Source organism: Bolinopsis microptera, chromosome 2 (assembly GCF_026151205.1).
Source record: "Bolinopsis microptera isolate Bmic1 chromosome 2, MBARI_Bmic_1.0, whole genome shotgun sequence".
NCBI classification, from domain to species: domain Eukaryota; kingdom Metazoa; phylum Ctenophora; class Tentaculata; order Lobata; family Bolinopsidae; genus Bolinopsis; species Bolinopsis microptera.
In genome coordinates, this window is record NC_087073.1 from 5,310,468 (window position 1) to 5,330,160 (window position 19,693).

At 38.6% G+C, this 19,693-nt stretch overlaps 2 protein-coding genes across 2 annotated transcripts in view; both read right to left on the reverse strand.

Moving 5' to 3' along the window:
* Positions 1-7,388, reverse strand: part of LOC134811651 (RRP12-like protein) — a 46,362-nt gene extending 38,974 nt beyond the window's left edge. The window contains exon 1 of the mRNA XM_063818668.1: positions 7,356-7,388. The gene's annotated coding sequence lies outside the window, so the exon portion shown is untranslated. The remainder of the gene's footprint in view (positions 1-7,355) is intronic.
* LOC134811653 (glutathione synthetase-like) lies at positions 1,403-19,104 on the reverse strand. The gene is made up of 10 exons (XM_063818671.1): positions 18,946-19,104; positions 16,181-16,297; positions 15,844-16,021; positions 8,148-8,284; positions 7,794-7,923; positions 7,516-7,637; positions 2,472-2,687; positions 2,197-2,374; positions 1,812-2,026; positions 1,403-1,598 (listed from the first exon to the last, which is right to left on the reverse strand). The coding sequence occupies exons 2-10, from the start codon at positions 16,292-16,294 to the stop codon at positions 1,419-1,421; spliced, it is 1,470 nt and encodes a 489-aa protein (XP_063674741.1). The 5' UTR covers positions 16,295-16,297; positions 18,946-19,104; the 3' UTR covers positions 1,403-1,418.
* Between the last annotated feature and the right edge of the window lie 589 nt (positions 19,105-19,693).

Here is a 19,693-nt window from a genome sequence, read left to right on the forward strand (position 1 = left end):
TGACAGCACTGTAACACAAATAGATGATAGTAATAAAACTTGAAGCGACAGTAAAATTAACAATTAAAGAATACGGTCTGTTGTTTTCACGAATTCCGAAATACAAATTCAGTAATATGAGGATTCTTCAGTTTTTGAAATTTTAGATAAGAAGGCGGAACATAATTTCAATTACTGCATCCACAGAACAGTCAATTCAACTATAATAAGGTCACATTAATGCCTCAAAACAAACACCGTACATATTGCTTGGTTTTAAGATCGAAGATCCACACTGTGACACCTTCACTGTTGTTAATGTTAATGTTATCAATCGGAATTTTAATTTAACATGGTCCAAACAGCAATAACGAATGAAGTTAGACTTAGAGGTAACAACGACTGAACACGTTCCCATAATTAAGCTACATGTACAATACGGTACCGCGACAATTGACCCCCCGACAATTGACCCCCCGACAATTGACCCCCCGACAATTGACCCCTATGTAATTACACTGGGGTCAATTGTCGCGAAATCTAGGGTTTAGTACGACAATTGACCCCCCGACAATTGACCCCCCATGTAATTACACTCGGGTCAATTGATCGGGTTAGGGTCTGGGTCCTGGGTCAGGATCCTGGGTCAGGGTTTTGGGTCAGGGTTAGAGTTAAGGTTAGGGTTAGGGTCCTGGGTCAGGGTCAGGGTTAGGGTTAGGGTCAGGGTTAGGGTTAGGGTTAGGGTTAGGGTTAGGGTTAGGGTTAGGGTTAGGGTTAGGGTCCTGGGTCAGGGTTAGGGTTAGGGTCCTTGGTCAGGGTCAGGGTTAGGGTCAGGGTCAGGGTCAGGGTCAGGGTCAGGGTCAGGGTCAGGGTCAGGGTCCTAGGTCCTGGGTCAGGGTCAGGGTCAAGGTCAGGGTTAATTGTATTAAATTATATTGTCGGGGGGTCAATTGTCGGGGGGTCAATTGTCGGGGGGTCAATTGTCGGGGGGTCAATTGTCGGGGGGTCAATTGTCGCCCACCCGTACAATACATGTACAAAACTATGTATTACATACAAGACAACAAGAAGCAAACAATAGTATGTAGTAGACACTTTGGCATACATAACTGTTTTTTATCTTAATTTTATTTCTGTTTTTGTTTTTTTGTTTTTTTTGTTTTTGTTTTTTTTTGGAAAAACAAAAAAAAAACAAAAAACAAAAAAAACAAAAAAACATTGTTTTTGTTTTTGTTTTTTTGTTTTTTTTGTTTTTTTTGTTTTTGGTTTTTTTTGGAAAAAACAAAAAAAAACAAAAAACAAAAAAACATTGTTTTTGTTTTTGTTTTTTGTTTTTTTGTTTTTTGTTTTTTTTGTTTTTTCCAAAAAATTAATTCCACCTAAACAAAAAAAACAAAAAATACGTTATCTCCCCCCCAATAGACAATAAATCTAATTTTCTATGGTATTGATGATGATTCAGAGTTCTCTATGAAAAAAGGAGAATCAATGGCTGAAATACCAACAGCTACTCCACCTTCGTTCTCCGTAGCACCCTTAGTTCGAATAAGTGGTCCGACAACTTTATTCTCTACCACTTTGCTGGAATCGTTAGTACAGTACACTGAGTAATATCCAAACTGAAATAATACCAAATCATTATTTAACCGTTTATACAAAGCTCGCTACCGCAGAAGCTTAGAGGCCCAAATATATATACCATCCTAATTGTTCTATAAGTATAAACATGTGCTCCTAAAAACTGGTGATAATATGGACTTGTTTTAATTCTGAATGAAAAGCTTGAATTCGGGATCAAAAGCGGAATAATGACTAAAAATAACAAAACCAACCTCGGAAACAGTATCCAGCTCCTCGGACATGACTCCTCGTCGCACAAACTTATTCTTTAATACTGGCGGCGTTATCTTTCTCATCAGGATGAACTGTGCTCTAGCAGGATCCTCTGCGAGGGATATTAGCTTCTCCTTCATTTCCTGGTCCCAGAGATTATTTCCTCCTCCTTCTCGTTGTGGTTTTAATACATATTGGTCCAAGTGATCTATACCTGTAAAACAAGTGCTCGTAATTTCAGCGGTGAAATAAGCTGTTACCAAATCTGTAGATAGATAACCTGCGTTCCAGAAAGTAGTGCAGCCCGCGCTGAACAAATAAATAATACATTTTTCGTAAAATCAAATATCAATGAGATAGGTAAGTCACTAAGTGAAAATATACCTAATTGAGCATTTTTATCTCCCTCCTCGTCCAAGTTCAGGGGGAGAGTGTCACAGAACAAACGAAGAATATCCTCAGTGGCCTCGGGAGAAGAAGTGTACTTTTGTAGAATATTCCTTTGAGATAACAACATCTGGAACAGCTTCATGTTCACTACCTGATGTCTGACACAGGGTACCTGGGTGTATACGGTTCTGTCAAATGAAAGTTATCCCCCCTAAATCCTATAACTTTAAATTTGATCAGCTGAAGAGTCTAGAAAGTAGTGAGCTCACGGTTACAGCAGTGCTGAACTCCATGTCCCGTCTCGCTCTCCAGAAGTCAGGAGTCTTGAAGTGAGCTGGATCGTACATTGTCCGAAAGTACAGAACAGCTACCTCCATCTCATCTACAAAGTACCGACCATCTACCACGGTACCGTTATCTACTAGGTACTGTGCAGTGAACCGTATTGTAGGGACTCCTGATGTTTCTAAAGCGTTAAGTATCAGCTGAAAGGAGGACGGAATTTAGTCTGATACTTTCAATATAATACAGAACAGTTTAACCTTCGATGAAATGAAATGAAATAATGTGCTTGTATACCGCCCATATGGTTAGCAACTGACACAGGTGCCAGGTACTAACCATGTCAGAGCGGTTCTAAAGGGTGAGGTGAAAATATCCAGCAACAAACAACTAAATCATCTCAAAAACAAATCTATTTAGGAAAAATTAAAACTTTAATTATATCATATAGTAATCATAGGAAGATTTATTGATATATACCACACTATCGATTAACAATAAACCACCAGAAAACTCTTCAAAAGTAACATAATATACTTAAAGGAATCAAAAGAAGGATTATTAATATGTTAATACACATTGCACTAATAAATAAAGATACACCCTACAACAAATCATAAGAACAAAGAAAAAACAGCACTAATCACATACGGTCATATAAATAATGTTTAAGGGTACCTTTGAAACTGTCTACGTTGCGTAGTGATCGTATCTCCCAGGGAAGTGAGTTCCAAGCAGTTGGTGCGTAGTTGGTGAATCGACGTTGATCAATCTTACTATTTGTAGTTTTAGGAGTCTTTAGTCTGTAACAATCTCCTTCTACTTTTGATCTTGTACTAGCTATTGTCAATGGGTTTTCAATCACTACAAGATTCTGTATGTAGGCCGGTGCAATCCCATGCACAGCTTTATAAGTTAACAGGCAGACTTTAAAGAAAATCCTTTGGTCAAGAGGAAGGATATGTGCTCTCTTGTAGTAGGGAAGTAGGTCTTCTGATCGGTCTTTGATATTGTAGATGAACCGTATGGCACCATTGAGGGTTGATCTTAGCTTGTTTAGTCGTGTCTTTGGTAAATTCATGTAAAGAGAATTACAGTAGTCGAGCTTTGATATTACAAGCTGTGTTACCATCATGAGTTTCACTCCTTCATCCAGATAGCGCCCAATCGTCCTTAGATTCATCATTGTCCAGCTGCATTTCTGTTTGACACTATTAATTTGTCTTTCCATGGTAAGAGACTTATCAAACTTTACCCCAAGACTCTTCCAGCTGTCACCTTTACATTCAGTTGGAGTGATAGTTGTGTTTCCGAACTGAATCGTCACCTCCATTTTGCAGTCTTTAAGAACTTTTGATTTGCCTAGGACAAGTAGTTCTGTCTTCGACTCATTGAGTTTCATAAAGTTTCCAACCATCCAATGCTTGATTTCCGAGAGACATCTATTTATCCGATCTTTGACATCTGCAAGTTCGCTTGGGAAGCTTGGATGAAAAGATATGTATAACTGAGAGTCATCCGCATATAGCTGGATGTCTAGTCCAAATTTGGCAGCAATATTCTGAAGGTCTTTAATGTAGAGTATAAACAAGATGGGCCCTAGTAGGGATCCTTGAGGGACTCCAAAGAGGAGTTCAAGAAGAGACGAGATAGTATCGCCAATCTTTACACAGAAATATCTGCTCTCAAGGTATGATCTCATCCATTGAAGGGCTTTCCCAGTTACACCATAATGCTTGAAAAGTTTCTCAAGGAGGATTTCGTGATCAATGGTGTCGAAAGCTGCACTGAGATCCAGGAGTACCACAGCCACGATGTTACCTGCTTGAATCTCCTTGTTTATGTCGTCAGTCATCCTGACAAGAAGGGTCTCACAGCTGTGCTGTGGGCGGTATCCAGACTGGACAGGGCAGTGAAGGTTGTTTGTGTCCAGATGGTCATTCAACTGGTTCAGTACAATTCTTTCCAGGAGCTTGGATATAGCAGAAAGGTTCGATACTGGTCTATAGTTACTTAAACTGTCAACATCAGCGTTCTCTTTCTTAAGGGTTGGCTTAATAACCGCTTTCTTCATTTGAGAAGGAAATGATCCTGTCTCAGTAGACGTGTTTAGGATGTGCAGGAGTACAGGTGTTAGCTCATCCACACAGCTCTTCAGTAGGAATGAAGGAATGGGATCCAGACAGCAGAACTTGTTACTCATCATTTTAACCAGTTTTCTGAGGTCTTCAGCACTGATAGGGGAAAACGTGTGAAGAGTTGAAACATAATCAGGTTCACTTGAAAGAGCAAGTGTTTCCTCCGGGACATTTTTGGATGCATCCAATTCAATGTCTTTCCGTATTTTGTTAACTTTCTCAGCAAAGAAGTCTTTGAAATCCTCTGACAGTTTTACAGGGTCTTGATGTTTTGGGAGATCCTGTGTCTCGTTACCAAGAAGTCTGTTAAGCTTCTTGTAAAGGGCCTTTGAGTCTCCTGATGATGCTCGAAGCGACTCTTTGTTATAAGAACATCTCTTCACAAACTCTAAACTAACAAATCTATCTCTGAGATCTATGTAGTCTTTCCTGGTACCCTTTCCTTTGCGCCATGCACGTTCGGCTGCTCTCCTCTTTTGACGTAGCAAACTAAGGTCTAAGTCAAGCCACGGCATGGGTTTCTTCCGAAATTTCTTCTTTATAACAGGACAGTGCTTATCCATGAGTTGAGTAAGGACGGAGTTATACAGTGAAGTCGCTTCTTCAACAGTTAAAATTGGATCAATAGTTGACAGGTTGGAATTCCTTAGATCATCCTTAAAAATTTCAATGTCTATGGATTTGAAATTTCTGTAGCTCAGAAATTTGCCATTATCATTCTTACTAAGTCGAGTGTCAACATCGAAGAGTACTAGAAAATGGTCTGAGGAAGTTCTTGACTGAACAATGTTAAAATTGCTGATCTTGCTCTCAAGAGACTGGGTAGAGATCACTAGGTCCAGGGTACCGCCCTGATTATGAGTTGGGACTATTGGAACATGTTGTCGGAGGTTGTACTGAGCTAGCAAGTCCAGAAACTTCTTTGGATAGTGTTCATCGGGTCTTTCAACATGAAAATTGAAATCCCCAGTCAAGAGAGGGTTTCCTGGCTTTGCACACAGTATTTTAAGGTATTCTTCAAACTCCTTTAGGAAGTCACATTCTGTGTACCTTGCTTTCTTTGTGTAGGGGGGTCGGTAGATGTTTACTAGTCTCAGCAACTCTGATTCAGCACTCAGAAGTGATTCCATCACTTGAAATGACTTAAACTTGGTCACTTTGGTATTAGGCTTCAGTTCAATCGAACTTCTGTAAACCATTGCTATACCACCTCCACTGCGGTGTTTTCTAGGATCAGAAAGTATGCTCCAGCCACTATCTTTTATCTCAGTGAGTTTTGCTTTGTCGCCATCTCGAAGAAATGTTTCTTGCATAAAACAAATGTCACAGTCTGTTTCCCACAAATGTTCTAAAACACCAACAGTCTTGTTTAAAAGAGATCGGACATTGAAAGTTCCACATCTCAACTTCTTCCTAGTCTCATCTTTTGGTCCTTGACCCTCTGGCGATAGGCGTTTTTTATCTGCTCCGTGCATCCTGCAGTTCTAGACATGACTCGTTCTTTTTCTCTTATAAAGAATGGACAAAGATTATCAGCAGCTTTATGCGTCTTTGCAGCATTTTTCTCTGTGGCACTTTTACTATTAAAGCAGTTAGAACACTTTATCCGATCAGTCCTATTTTTTATCCTGTTTTCACAGTCTTTAGAAGTATGTGCTCCAGCACAGTAGAAACATGTGGGAGAGGCATCTTTTAGCTTGCAGTACTGTGACTTTGCCATATGGCCAAATTGCTGGCAGTGGTAACATTGTACTACATGGAGTCGGTCATATACACGATGTCTTTGTAGGCCCAGGTATATATAGTCACCACATTTTCTGATGACTTCTCTAGCCTCTATGGGCAGTTGAATGACAGCAAATTTTTCTTTGATATCATAGTAGACTACTTTGACATTAGCATCCTTCATACCTGTGTTCTTTTCCAATAGTTCATCAAGGATCTTTTCTTTGCTGTCAGAATCAAGGTGAATGTCGATATTGTTAGTTTGGGATCTAACTTCTTTGGTTCTACTGACTTTGAATTGACTTTAACTGACTTACACTTTTGTGTCAGCGCTCTTTCCGCTTCTTTCATGTCATCTTCAGTAGTAAAACTCAGCACTGTTGTACCATTACTTACCCGTTCATCTTTAACTCGGACACCTTTAAGAGAGTTCTTCACGTCCTTACGATAAACTTCGGTCCATTCATGGTTAGTGATAGTAGTCTCTGTATCATCCTCGTTCACTGGTGACTTGGCTATAGTAATCGTGTGCCTTGCTGGCAGGGGCTTCTCTATTGGAAGGTTAGCTTGCAGGGATTCCGCAGGGGAAATGGCAGCCACTGAAATAGCTTCTTTCAGAAGATTAGGTAGGACTTCACTCAATTGTCTCTTGATTATGTTTTCTAGAGTTTGGCTGTCCTGTTCCGGAAGGGGGACAAGTGAGGTCTTTGCTAGATCAATAGCTCTGGTTGCAATGATGTATAGTTCTTTACAAACCTTGAAAATATGTTCTTTGTTGTTGCTGGTGGGTATATCTGTTAAAATCTTTGCTTCGTGGATTGTTTTCTTACCTTGAAAGGACTTTTCGTTGATTAGGTCGAGCTCTTCTTCCAGTTTCTTCAAGTCATCCATATCTGCTAATGAAATCAAGGTCCTATACCCAAGATAAGCTGTAAGTTTTTAGAAAAACTTAAACAGCTACAGTAACGTAGATCTGGGTGTGTATGATAACAACTTAACAATAGAAACCTCAAATTATTTGTTATATAGTAGTGTTGAAAGTATTAAAACGATTGAAACTTATTTCAAGAACTGCGTATGTGTCTAGAAATCAATAAAAAATCAATTTGCATTTTAACAGTCTGTGGTAAAGTTCATTGATGAATGTCTGAATTTAGACGACACCTACTTGTTGGTCGAAGTAGTTGAATTGTGGACCATCATCATCTACCATTACAAGGACACACCTCCCTCCACACTTATATTTAGTGTTGTATAGTTGGTAACCTGTCCGCAAACCTTCACTGTATCCTAATCACGTGATGCATTAATAAATCAGTCATGTTGGACTCAATTTTAAAAGTAAGAAATTCCTTAAAGCGACCTACACAAATGTTTCTGTTTTTTTAACTCAAGGAGATGAACTTGAAGTCAAATTTGATTATTACGAGTACTCGTTACACGAACCTCTTATAGTGTTGACTTTGTTGTTGAAATGTGATGTGTCAACGTTAAGTTTATTTAACAAACTCCTGTGATAGTGATAAACCCCTTCGGTTAAAGGACCAAGACTGGATGCTATTAAGTTATATTCAACCTGAAAAAAGGTTCGTTTCATCTTTAAAAACAACCGTGATAAAAAATCTTCGCTATAAGTTAGGATTTCTACGAAGAAAAAATATTGCAGTGCAAATGTAGCGTATGATAATCGATTTTGTATATAGAGGATTCTATATATAGACCTAAACAAACGAATCCCTTTCCACAGATTCTGTCTGAAGAAATCGTAATTAGAAGCAGTCGGATTAATTGGAAACGCACCAACTTGAATTGTCCGTTAAGATAAGCTTCCTCTGATGTAGGATCTGGAGTTGCGTACATAAAGTCATGTCTGTTGAGGGATAGGATAATCTTGTCTTGGTGTGATTCTGGTAATTCTTTGTAAATTTCCAGCAATCCTGAGGGATGGAAATGGTTTTACTTGTTTGTAATTGAAAAGAGTTGACCGTATTGACGGTGTTGACGATGGGAGTATTTTATGCATAAAATATATACGCATCTATATTATTTTGTCGACCGAAAACGAAATGAAACTGCTGTACTTTTGGAAACAGAGTAAACAAAGAAAATTTACACAAAATAGTGCAAAATTGGATAAAATAGCTATTTCTGTTTCCTTTTTGCCAATTACTCAAAAAGTAAGCGTTTAAATATATAAGTTTTGTATATCATAATCATAATCGTTCATCAAAATCATTTTAAAAATAAAGAACCCCGATGGGCACTTCTGAAAACATAACTTCTAGAAAAAAAATCAAGATTAAAAATGAAGTAAACTGTGATAAATCACAACAAATGAAATCGATGGTATATCAATTTTGAAAGTTGCACAGTAAATTATAAGGAAAGTTTTATAAGGAAAGGTTTTTCACATCACACTTTTAATTAGTTTTTTACACTGTGTGAATAATTAAAATTATAAACACAGCTTTGTTTTGGTTAGATTAGAGTGAAATAAAAACTAAATTGTAGACATAAGATAAACTGACAAATAAATAATATATTGTATTCTTTAGATGTCCAGATTCCAGAAACTTACCAGTTAAATGTTCCCTACTAGCCCTAACACCCCTGTTCCATGCCCAATGAACGATGAACGAGGATGTGCACGAGGATACGATTTCCATAAATTCGTCGAATACCTTAGTGCAAGAAATATAGGCGGCAAGAAATTAAGGCGATTCTGACAAAATCGCCTTAATTTCTTGCCGCCTTAATATCTGACCACCGTAATTTCTAACCGCCTTAATTTTTTTTCTTGCGATTTTTTCATAAGAAATTTTCGTGTGATTTTATTATTTTAAATTTACATGTCGATTTCGTTATTTGCTAGAATTCAATGAAATACATATTTAAAATAAATTAACTTGAGTCTAAATACATTAATATATCAATTAATATTCTCGTCTTCTCCTTCTTCATCAGAGTCATATATCTCCAGCAGCTGCAATCCATAACCAAGATAGTCGTCGTCATCTTGCTCCGTCGTGTCTGGAAATAGCTTCTTGATAATATCAGCTGATTCATCCTCCAAACGTTTGTCGAAGCTGTACTTTTCGTCGACTAACTTCTTGAGGAGCGTTATTCCCTTCTCATTGGTCCATGAAGCAGTTACAGAGCACTTCACTTCTAAGCCGCCCTGTGTAAGAGGAGAACGTGCAGGTTTCTCCTCCAGGACTTTTACTTTGTAGGAGCAGCCATGACCAATCGAAAAGTAGACAATTCGTGATATTTCAATTGGCACATGTCCTACAGTTATCGGTACTAGCTTGTGCGGAAATTTCGCTTTCACTGCGACTGCAAAAGAATCGTAGGGATTATTATCTTCCTTCTCGAATGATAAAGTATCGTCTTTAGATGGTTTTGTCCAATCCTTTTGATAAAAGTGATACCCTCTCACCCCCATGACAAATGATGTCTCTGGTATGTCAATTGTCACTGTAGTAGTACACATTGTTATACCTTTATACAACAGCGAGGTGGGAGTGTGTGTGTAGAAGAGAGCGTGGAACTGGACCGAAATAGAAAGCTGAGTGACCTCTTGACTTGAAGTTACGATTTGATTAACTTTTTAAACTACCTCTTGTGGTCTTGTGGGATGTGGGTGCAAGTGAGCAATGCGCGTGAAATTTATCATACACACGGTAACTGATCGCATTCTTACATCTGAGCAAATCTATGAGCCGGCCGTGACAACTGCAGCCTGGCGCTCCTGCAGTCCTGACTCCTGCGAGTGACGTCACTTCACTCTGCCTCCTGCCAGTGCAGCAGTGCCGACCCACTTTCGCACAGTTTCAGTGTTTCATGATTACATTCGAGTGATGAATTGTGCCATTTGCTTGCATTTGCTTAAGTACTCAATTTGCTTAAGTACTCATTTGCTTAAGTACTCAATTTAGCTTAATTTATGCTTAATTAGGTACTATAATATTTGCCTTTCGTCTTTGAGCATTTACTCGATGCAAAACATACATTGTTTTAGGAATTTCCGCACAAGCTTATACCGATTGTCAATTATAGAGTGTAGACTTGTAGAGTTGTAGGTCATGCACAATCGAAATATTGCAAATTGTGTGGTCATGGCTGCTCATAATAAGTACATAGGTATTAAGTAGGGGGGGGGGGGGGGGCTACAACAAGCGGTGTTAGCTGGTACCGCTTAACTTGGCACTTTTTTTTTTCGTTAGCGATCCGCTAAACCGCTAGAAAATACCGCTAAACTGCTTAAAATAATGTTTTGTTTGGGAGATTTTTTGTTAGTGGTCCGCTAAACCGCTAAAATTGACCACTACACCGCTTGTTGCAGTCCCTCCAGTATTTTGGTGCCCTTTTCTGTTCGATATATTGCTTCGCATCATTAATTACAATTGTCCTTCTGCTGTCTAAATTATGGTGAAATATATAATAGTGGCTCCCTATCTCCCTGTTGTGTAATGTGTATCTACTTTCTGGACTATTACATGCGCTGTATGAGCTTTATAGTTTGTGATTGTGCCAATGGTCGTAGTTATAACAAGTTTGGGGAGTTACACGGATATCATAATTAGTCACACGGATATCATTAGGTAGAGTACCAACTGATAAATGATACCTAAGTCATCAAGACAAATTCACAATAAGAGAATAAGACTTGTGATTCCTTAATGCTCATCAACTGTGAACTTTTCGCCACTAGTTTTACTTTTAACATTTCACTTGAACAGGTATGTCGGTCAGGAATCTCTTAGGTTACTACATGCGGGATAAGGATGTGGGTGCCGAATCACTAACCGTCGCAAATATCCCAGTTCACAGTTTGCCAACTCCTAGCACGTCGGGCTTGAGTCAGAGCCAGCTGGATAGCGTAGCTGATTGTCTTAGCATTTCCAAAGCCAAAACCAAAAAACGTGCAACATACACACCGAAGGAGAAGGCGACCATCGCCCGCTATGCTACTTCTAACAGGATCGTGGATACAGTTACTCATTTCAAGCCCCAATTTGCTCATCTTACCGAAAATTCAGTGAGGAGGTGGAAACGAGAGTACAGCAAAATCTCGGGAGCAGATGGATCAGCTCCTGAAGCATTGCTTGTGGGGAAACGCGGGAGGCCTACATCGTTGCCGGCTGAATTGGATGCTGATTTGAGAAGACTCTTGGTAACCATGAGAGAGGCTGGAGGTGTGGTCAATTCGACAACAATACGTGGATGTCTCATGGGATTGGTGAACGCTAACCTAACAAAGTACGGCACTTTCTTGAAGTTCGAGGTAACACACTCCTGGCTGACATCATTGTACACCCGGATGAAGTTCTCTCAGAGAAAAGCTACGACGTCTAGGCCACCTGTTAGCAGCGGAGCATATGAAGAAACCAAGTAACGGTATCATTTCGCTCTTCAGAAGGTTGTTGACGAGTACGACATTCCCGAGGAGCTGATTATCACCCTGGACCAAACTCCAACAAAGTTTTTTAACCTGAGCAACTCCACCATGAGTAAGAGGGGAGAAAGCCGTACTGCTGTGGCTCACTGTGGCGACAAGAGAACAATCACAGCTACTCTCGCGGTCACACTGTCAGGAGACATCTTACCCTACCAACTAATTTACAAAGGAACAACTAAAAGGTGCTTACCTTCTGCAGATCTACTTCCCGCAGGTTTCCTTCTCTCTTACAACAAAACGCACTGGTCGAACACTGAAGAAACTTTGAATATCCTAAATAATGTTATCAAGCCTTACGTTGATCAGAAGAAGAAATCCCTCGGAAAACCTGACAGTCAGAAAGTGGTAGTTATTTGGGACGATTTTAGTGCTCATAATGCACCACGAGTTTTGAGTCTGCTTTCAATGCTTGGAATCTGTACCGTCGACATACCGAAAAATTTGACTCATCTCTTGTCACCACTAGATCTCACAGTGAATAAAAAGCTAAAAGATTTTGAGCGGGAGGCATGTGCATCCTACGTAAGTCGTAGTCTAGCAGATCACATCCAGCATAATCCTGAAGTAGGAGATTTCAAGTTGGATATCCGCTTGTCAGTGCTGAAACCTCTCCATGCCAAAACTTTGACAGCTTCCTACGAGTTCTTCAAAACTGTGGAAGGAAAGAAGTTGATCGCTTCTGGATGGCGTGCGTCTGGTCTCACTGAAGCGGTGAGGAGGTGCAAGGAGGACGGTATTGACTCAAGAATGCTGATTGATCCATTTGCAGCGCTCAGGATCTAACTTCATGTTTTTTATCTCGGCTTCTCGGACTATATTCTATTGAGATTTAAACTGCAGTACATGTGTTATTAATGTCAGTTCAAATTCGAATGTTCGTACAATTTTACATTTCATTTTTAAGCTTTAAATCGAGTTTTAATTTTAAAAAGAAATAATTTTTAATTTTAATGATGATATGTAGTATACATACATAAAAATTCCTTGCCGCGTACAGAATGTGCACTATCATTTTGTCAAATGCAATGAATATACCAATTGACTTGCAGTTTGCTGATGTAGTGGATGTCTACCTAATTTAAAATTATAAACTTAGACGACAGAACAGCAATCACTATAAATATAATGTGCATGCACCATTTAGTTTTTATGTGACCAATGTCCAATATATCGTATTTTTAAACAGATTTCTATGCTTTATAGACTGATAAAAGAATAAAATTGACACTATTTCGACCAAAACTATAACCAAATTTGCGATCAAAAATCGTATTTTTTCCGAAAAAAATATCGCCTTAATTTCTTGCCGCCTTAATTTCTAGCGCCTTATATTCTTGCCGCCTATATTTCTTGCACTAAGGTATTGCCTCCAAATCCTCGCGCAAATACCCATCCTCGCGAGGGTAAATCATCATCGTGCACAATTTCCCACGAGGATGATTTCCTCGCGATGAAATTTTTGGACATTTCCATCCTCTCGAGGGTATCGGGAGGGTTTTCTCCTCATCGCACGATGATGAAATTCGAATAAATCACTGATCTTTCCAAAAAGGTATGACAAATTTGGTATTGTGAAAATTCTCACAGTCTCTAGAAAACAGTGACCAGTAGAACAGTACAAAAATTTTTTAAATCCAAGCAAGTTTATTTTTATCGTGCACCCCCTAGTATCATCGCGAGGATCCCACGAGGATCGCACGAGGATCACCGCGAGGATACCTATATGAAATTTCGACGAAATTATGGAAATCATATCCTCGTGTGCATCCTCGTTCATCGTTCATTGGGCATGGAACAGGGGTGTAAGGCAGGGGTGTGCGCCGCCGCCGCCGAGTTTTTAGCCCACGCCGCTGCGCCGAACAATTTATCGGCGGCGCAAACGGCGTGAACGTGGTATTTTTAAAATTTGAATTTTCAAAAAATTACTCAAAAAAATTTAACGAAATTAAATTTGTGCTGATGATCGAGGCATAATTGCTGAATATAATTATAAAATCCCTCTAGCATGTCTGACGTCAAGTAGTTCGATGTAGCATATGCAATGTTTCATGAAATTGTGAATTCCTGTCATACGATCAACGATGAATTGAAGTGAAATTTGCAACTGTCTAAACCTTATTAATACTAAGTCAATCCTTTACCTAAGCAATGAATTTCCATTTTGTCGAGTCACAACTGAAACTGCCAATTGTCCACAGGCCACGCCGCCGATGCTAATTTTGGCCACGCCGCCGCCGATTTTAGTAGAACACGGCGGCGCACACCACTGGTGTAGTAAGGATGTTATTACGGTAAATTTTGATTTGATCATTTGATTTTTGGGAAAACAATAAAAAATTTGTAGACCATCTACCAATGTTGAATTTTGTACGTGTGGTTCAGATAGAAATCTAGAGATGAATCAGGATTCAGGTGGACCTTAAAGTAGAGCTTCTTCTGTAAAGGGTGCGCGTCAATGCGTGATGACCATCCTTCTTTAATAATCTTGTCTATTATAAAATCTTTGTTCTTGTCAGATCTTCTTTCATATAAGACGTTGTATTCTCGTGATTCGTTGTAAACTAGCAAGCGCCCTGGCTCAAACATTTTCAACATTACGCCAGATGCGTCCAACATTATTTGGACTTTCACTATCATATCCATTCCCATGCCCATATACTTTTCTGAGACATTTTCCTCGGAAACTGTGACTGAGCCTCATAGGTAATTTTCTTTCCTGACTATTGTTATGCTGTTCATGCCTATTTCTTCGGGTTCATCTACACGTGTATCGTCCGGATAAAGCTTGACAACGCTGCAGTCTTTAATATGGTTTTCCCAATCTGTTTTCTGACAAACACTACCGCAATATCTCACTGATTGACAAGCTCCACATTTAAACAACTTTGTTCCAGTTTTTTCACAAAAGCCACAAGCTCTACCGGAACTTTCTCCCGCCTCCTTTTTTACAGATCTCTCCTTACCATTGCTGCACTGTGCAGTGCACACGGATTTGTGCATTTTCCAGTCCTTCTTCTGGCATTTAACGTTGCAATACCAAACTGACTTACATCCTGCACATTTTTGTAGATCCGATCCTTTTTGTCCACAGGAGCTGCACACTTTCTCAGCGTCCATAATCTACAGATTCTTGCTGCTCAAAAACATTTCACCTGTTATTTGTTTTAATAAGGAAGAATCCTCAGTTAAATAAGTTTTGAGAAATATATTCTACTACCATCTGCATCGCATCAAATTGACATAATATTGCAATCCTACAATAAGTAACAGTCCGCGGACTTTAAAACACGTTGCGAGGTGATCAAAAATAGTGTCGCGTACCAACGTCTTTTCAAATAATATGGTTGTCAGGCAATAGACTCAGATCAAACTCGAACAAATGAGAAGTGAGTACACATTGTGTATTTACTTGAACTCTAAGGTATAATATTTCTAGAGCAGCTTCGTTTGGCTGACAGAGAAGCTGTCATTCTTGCACAATGGCTGATTTGATTATGATAAAAAACCAAGCTCGTGACAGAATACCTAATTCTAAAATATTACTACGAGTCTGACGAGAGTATTAATATCTGCAGTACAGCGCCGCTTGGTTTGCAAAGAACGGCATTAATTTATGTAGAATAGCAGGATGGCTAATGGCTATGACTTGAGCTAATATAATGTGCAATAAATCCTCAAATATAAGGGTTGACCCCTTTCTCTCAGTTACTGTCTAAAGCTGAAAGTAAGCACAAGTGGGAGTGGAATTAAATGTTGCGTTAAAATTTAGTTTTACAGCTCAATATTTAGTTTTACACGTGCCGTAAATGTACAGATGTTTGCAGCAACAGATACAAACAAATTCAGATATAGATGAATGTTCAGACTTCCGCTCGACTACCTCGGTAAGAAATTATAAATACTATTCCGCTAAATATTTAAGTTTGCGAAATGTGAAATTGTACCAAATTCACCACTTGTTGAATGAGATTAATAATAATGGGTTAGCACTATAAGTTTGTTAAACTATAGTGCATTTAAAGATCACAATTTTACCTTTGGCAAGCGGGTCATGCGTGGCGATGTGGGAAAGATGCTCTATTATAACATCTGTGTCTTTGGAGAGATTGTCTAGAACAACGTTTAGATCAGGTTGTATCCTTTCAACAGCTTCATAATCATTCAGGTTCACTGGGGTTGGGGCGGCGGTAACTGTCGTACAAAATGTATTGCCCTGAGGTGAGTTTAGTTGTGCGTTGTTACAACCCTTATCTTGGTATGGAGTATTTTCAATGTTAAAAACTGCCAATGAATCACTCCATTATTAATCATAATGGGGGTGATCGCTAGAAAAAAGGACATGTAGAAATAAGTGTTCCTGTTGTAAACTAACATTTGAGTCCAGATGTTGCAGTGCTCGTGATTTCAATTGTAGTTCAATGTCACGTACACTCTCCTGGTTCTGACTTGATAGGATCTTTCTGATAATCTCTAGATTTGATGACATCACCTGAGACTTTAGTAGTGAAGGACGATATTTATCATGATGTTTATATGATTACCTCATTACCAGTATTTCAATAAAGCAACGCATAAATTTTTTGTTAATTTCATTGTTGGTCTGACATTAAAAACAACATCTGTGGTTGAACGACAGGAAGGAAGTATGGAAGTTAATCTTACAAAATATCAATGCAGCACAGTATCTGTCTTTTGGACTAGCTATATAATAAGTTTTACCTTATCAGCATTTTAATCGTGTCATAAATTAACCTGAAGAAATTAACCTAAAGTATGGAAGATAATCAACGTTAAGAACGAAAAATTTAGTCTACCATAAATTTAGTCAAACTTTTGACTAAAATTGTTGTAAACTAAATTTCATGAGACTAAATTTTTCGGCGACTAATTTTAAAGGATACAAGAATTTCAGTAGAGCATATATGATATGAATATTATTGAGCTTACATTGTTTATAATTAATATAATGACATCACCGTTTTTTAGTTGAAAACTAAGAAAGCCTGTTGTGAAACTACGAAGCACAAAACTGTACAAAAGTACTTTAAAGGTTAGAGCTCCTCTTCGACAAAACATGTTTAATCGATCCATCCCAACAAGCTCGAAATCTTTGTAGACTATAAATTTGTGAATTATGACAGCATTTTAATCATGTCATACTCTAATTAACCTAAACCCGAATGTTCTTTAGGTGTGGCAAAGCTATAACATAGTATGATGAATAAATATCAAATAAATAAATAAATATCAAATAACACAATTAGAAAAGATAAGTCCTACAATCGTCGCAGTCGCCTCTTCTTCTCAGCAGTTGAAAGTGGTGTCATACATTTAGGAACTTCCACAACCACAGTACTCGATAATGGTGATGTAAGGGAACAGCTGTTTCTGCGTCTGATAGCGTTTCGTTCTCCCGCAGAGAGTCGAGTAGGAACAGGGGTTCTAAAGCAGTATTTTGGGGAAGGAGACTCGCTGTTCGAGGAGGAGTTAACTTCACGTAGGGGTCCAACAGATATACGATCAGGTGAAGGGGTTGAGCTGAGGTTCTCCTGGTCCTCCCGTCTGCCTCTCAGATAAGATGATATCTGGTTAGATATGAGGGTGGTCCGTAGTGAGCGGAGAGAAGAAGAGGAGTTGGTAAAGTTGATAAGATCAACAGTAGACAGGTAAGTAAGAAGCATTGTTATCAGCTCTACAGGTAAAGATAACAAATTGGAACTGTAGTTAACTTCAGAAGATCCAAATCTGTTGAGTCTTTTTGAAGAGTAGATCCTCAGGTTAGGTGAAATTCTAGTCATGGCAGTGAATTAAGCAGTTGATCGAATAAACAAGATTGTAAGAAATGTGATAACATGTTAATTGATATTAGCTATTTATATGTAAGCTGTTCTGATTAACAAGCACAAGGGTGTCAGGATGGACGGATCGTGTATCAGTTAATACAGGCGTTATGGGGTGGCAGATCACGTGACCACCTCGGCTAATCGATCTTGACACCATCTGATCGCAGGAACGACTTGCCCAACTTGCTTGTAGATCGCATGTTCAATAGCTCGTCATGTGATCAATAGGCTAGCTCGTCAACAAACTCATTGATTGACTGACCGGTCAAAAGGACGATGTTTTCTTATATAGCAGATACATCTATTCATTGATTGAATATGAGTGCACTAGAATAACCAATTGCCAAATACATAAAATTAGTAAAATATAAAAATGAATAAATAGCATTAACTAGTTTCAAATAGGAAACGAAGAGGAAGACGTCAGAATAACAATACTATATTAAGAAACGTGTGTTTTTAAATTTGGAGTGTAGAGATGTCAGTGAGGATCTGTCAACCACGTTCAACGTTGAATAACGATACTGCTATTAAATTGAGGAAGCATAAAATGAAAATTAATTCCGCTTGTTAAACTAATAAGAAACCTAAATAAGTGCTGATCACTTAGCAAACTCACTAACTAGCTTCACCTTGTGACGAAATCTTTAATTTTGAAAAGTTCCTCGACGTTTCTAGAATAAACGTAAGATATTAATATGTTGAGTCAATTACTGTATTAATTATGAAAATGTTTTTACTATCATGAATGGTGCGTTTGAAATAAGCGGCATCGCTTTCAATATGACGTCTTGAACGAGTGGTATCCCTTTGAATTCGGCAATAAATTCAGAAACATTACGGTTTTAAATGTCCCAAGCAGTTACAGGTCGTAACTATTATAATGTTTGAAATGTAATCGATATAAATTGTGTAGACGATTAGCAATTACAGCATGTCAACACTAGGTAATTAGTTAATGTGACACATTTCCTCATAAAACGATGGGCAGATAGTAGATACATGGTAAAGTAACAAGTTTGAGATTGTCAGCGACTGCTTGCTAGGACATACATAATCCCATGGTTTACATGATGTTATTTATATCAAGTATTGAATACGCAATAGCAAGTCAGTTACAAGTAAATGTTCAACGATAAAAATATTATTGGGAGTAAAATATAATTATCTGTATATATATTGTACGATATCGATTCTACGAAACATGTATTCGGTGTAAAGATGAACCTAATAACATGACGATTCATGAACTTCCACGGAAGGAACTAGTTTATCTATTACAACGATCACATACCTCTTTTTGGATTACAGGAATGTAGAAGAATCAGTTCCTAGAATTGAAACTGCCAATTTCAGGTCGCTCAATCAGAGATCATGCATTGCATTATCGCTCTTCGTGTCTTTGGGCTGACTTTATCCGACACCTAATAAGCTTACTCACATTAATTGTTATTATTCGTGTCATTCAAAATTATCGTGATCTCACAGAAATCACATCACTATTTCACTATAGTCTAAAATGATTCATAATGACTTGCCGTGAAGGGTGGCAGACAACTGAACCCAATTGAACCTAGTTCCCTCGCAGTTAACAGGCACCCAATCAGCTTAATTGGGTGACCAATCAGCTTAAATACCAAAACGACAACTGAACCCAGGTCATATCACAACTGCACCCAAATTGAAAATACGACAACTGAACCCAAGGAAATACGACAACTTTTTTAAAAATCTAGACACTTATTTTACTTCGGAGTATTCCAACAGCCATATTGTTACACAAGTGCAACCAGCCAATTACAGGAAACCGAAGGATTTGTTTTTAGCCAGTGACGGTTAAGGTAGTGTGTACCATACTTTCTTCGCCCGAGACTTTGCTGCAATGTGCAGCTCCTCATTTTAACCCTCTGGCATTCTGACAACGTGTCCGTCTAGCTTTGACAGTTAGCATTGTAGATACGGATCTTGATGGGCGTTCTTATAGTTCCACTGTTTCATGTCTTCCAAAGCTGATGGAACGCACCATTAGCACGGTGGATACT

Coding starts and splice junctions, on each gene's coding strand:
- LOC134811653 (XM_063818671.1), bottom strand. CDS start 16,294: ATGTCATCAAATCTAGAGATTATCAGAAAGATCCTATCAAGTCAGAAC. Junction 7,924..8,147: donor TTAACGGACAATTCAAGTTG/GTGCGTTTCCAA, acceptor ACCTTTTTTCAG/GTTGAATATAACTTAATAGC. Junction 2,375..2,471: donor AGTTCAGCACTGCTGTAACC/GTGAGCTCACTA, acceptor GTATACACCCAG/GTACCCTGTGTCAGACATCA.